Raw genomic sequence first — 2,357 nt, forward strand, 5'->3', positions numbered from 1 at the left:
GGTGAGTTGAAGAAAAGGGAGAGCAGGCAGCTGACTACCCAGGAAGGGCCCACCTACTCCAGCAAGTGCTCCTCACCCCTGGGACCCTTGGTGGGGGACAGGTGCTCTCCTCCCTGCAGGGTCCTTAGTGGGGAGGAGTGGCTGCAAGAGGGGATACGGGTGGAGGGGAAGAGTGGGCGGGGCTGGCCAGGGCCTGAGCGCACCTGACCTCTTCCTCCGTCATGTCATTTCCTGTTTTGACCCAGGGCTGGAGCGATGAGCCTACAGATGCTGCCTTGGGTCCAGGTACAGGGAAGGGACCTGGGGAGGGGCTGCCTGGGATAGTCACAGACTGGGCTGGGGGTACAAATGGGGCTCCAAGGGTGCTCGGGGAGTGGTTCAGCTTGCAGGGAACTGGCTGTTGTGGGAACCCTGAAACCCCTTCCCTAGTCCAGGCTGGGAAGCCGGGGACAGCCTCGTCAAGGCCTGGACAAGACCCTGCACCTCAGCTCCATGTCTGTCTGAAGATGGGGGCAGTTAACATGGTCCCGAAGGGCTCCCCACTCAGTCACATTGGCACCTCGAATCTGGATCCCATGCCCTTAGGGGTTGCATGGAGCCCCGCCATGTCATCCTTATTCCCTTCCTCTCTGTTACTTAGAGCCCCCAGGACCCGCCTTGGAGATCAAGCCCATGCCGCAGGCCCAGGAGAGCCCCTCCCTGCCAGCTCCTGGCCCCCCGGAGCCTGAGGAGGAACCGATCCCAGAGCCCCAGCCCACTATTCAAGCCTCCTCCCTGCGGCCCCCGCAGGACTCTGCCAGGTGAGCCCCTCAAACACCTCTGCTCCCACAGGCAGCAGGCTCAGTGCCTGGCCCCAGCCCAGTACCGCACCCACCAACCCACCACCCCCCTGCCCCCCCCAAAACAAGTCTTTTAAATTAGAAAAGTAACACATGCAGCTGGGAGAAAATTCCAGCGGGTTTGCAGCACCCCCTCCTTGGGCCATCACATCTGCAGCTTCTCCTGCTTCTGCACAATTCCGAGATGCAGATGAGCTCTGAGAACATTTCTCCTGCAAACGTACATACCCGGCAGCAGCAAACTCTAGATACGCTAGACTCTAGTAGTAGATTCCAGTTCATCTCACTTTTTTTTAACCTAAAAATATATCTTAGAGGTGGTTTTTACACATAAAGGTCAGTTCCACTCTTTCGGCAGCTGCATACTACTTCATTATATCCATGTACCAGCTTTTATTTAACCATTTGATGGACATTTAGGTGGGTTTCCACTCTTGGAACAGATAATATACTTGTACAGGCATCATCGCGTTCATGTGCAAGCGAATCAGAGGAAATGGAGTTGTTGGCTCAAAGGATACACGCATTTAAAATCAGGATGGCTACTTCCCGGGTGGTCCAGTAGTTAGGACTCCACTCTTCCAGTGCAGGGGACACGGGTTCGATCTCTGGTTGGGAAATTAAGATCCCACATGCCATGTGGCCAAAAAAATAAAATCAAGATAGGTACTGCTAAGTGCTCCCACCCTGGCAGTGAGTGAGGGGCTGGAAATGAATCTTAGAGGTGGGGTGGAGGGTAGCGGGGGACTGAGTTACTTGCTGGGGTCTGAACAGTCACCAGAGGCTCACCTGGGGAGGCCAGGGATGGGGCAGCGGTGTTCAGGCCTCGGCACTTGGGCTCTGGTTCATCTTCTGGCGGGTTGCTACCTGCCTTGGGGAGGGGTCTGACTCTAGCCTCAGTCTTCCTATGAGTTCTCCTGCCTGGACATGGCCCCTTCTCTCTCTCCCACTTGCAGGTTGATGGCATGGATCCTGCACAGGCTGGAGATGGCCCTGCCACAGCCAGTGATCCGTGGGAAGGGTGGGGAGCAGGTGGGTGCTGTCTGGGGGAGTAGGGGTCCTGGGTCGTGGTGGTGGGAGGGTCCTGGGAGCTCAGACAAGGGTGAGATTGTCCCTGGTCGGGGAGGGCACAGATGGAAGATGGGAGCCTGCAACCAGAACTCAGCCCCCCTAGCCTGCCTGTCTGCATGGCTCATGTCCATTCCACATACACACACTCTCTGGTCACTGTAACCACAGTGACTGCCTGTCCGCTGGTCACAGTCACTGGGGAGGTGCTTCCATGGGGGGAGCAGGGAGGATGTGGGATGCAGAGGAGGAGCCTCCCAGGAGCATCAAGGAGGACTTCCTAGTAGAGGTGGCCTGCAAGCTGAGACCTGAAGGAGGAGTAAGAAGAGGGTGGGTGAAAATGAAGGGGCTGGTGTAGGAAGGGTCCTTTAGGCAGGAGGTCAGTATGCGCAAAGGCCCAGAGACAAACAAGGCCCGGAATCTTCTAGGAAGAAGTGGGGCTCGTGGGAA

The 2,357-nt window shown here is 56.9% G+C and overlaps 1 protein-coding gene across 2 annotated transcripts in view; it reads left to right on the forward strand.

Moving 5' to 3' along the window:
• CNGB1 (cyclic nucleotide gated channel beta 1) overlaps positions 1-2,357 on the forward strand; it is a 30,649-nt gene that overhangs the window by 7,324 nt on the left and 20,968 nt on the right. For both annotated transcript variants that reach the window (XM_010861858.1, XM_010861857.1), the window contains 3 exons: positions 246-285; positions 641-800; positions 1,796-1,871. In XM_010861858.1, coding sequence (XP_010860160.1) covers positions 246-285; positions 641-800; positions 1,796-1,871 — 276 coding nt within the window. The remainder of the gene's footprint in view (positions 1-245; positions 286-640; positions 801-1,795; positions 1,872-2,357) is intronic.

The sequence above is a fragment of the Bison bison genome, unplaced genomic scaffold (assembly GCF_000754665.1).
Source record: "Bison bison bison isolate TAMUID 2011002044 unplaced genomic scaffold, Bison_UMD1.0 scf7180017864473, whole genome shotgun sequence".
Taxonomy (NCBI): domain Eukaryota; kingdom Metazoa; phylum Chordata; class Mammalia; order Artiodactyla; family Bovidae; genus Bison; species Bison bison.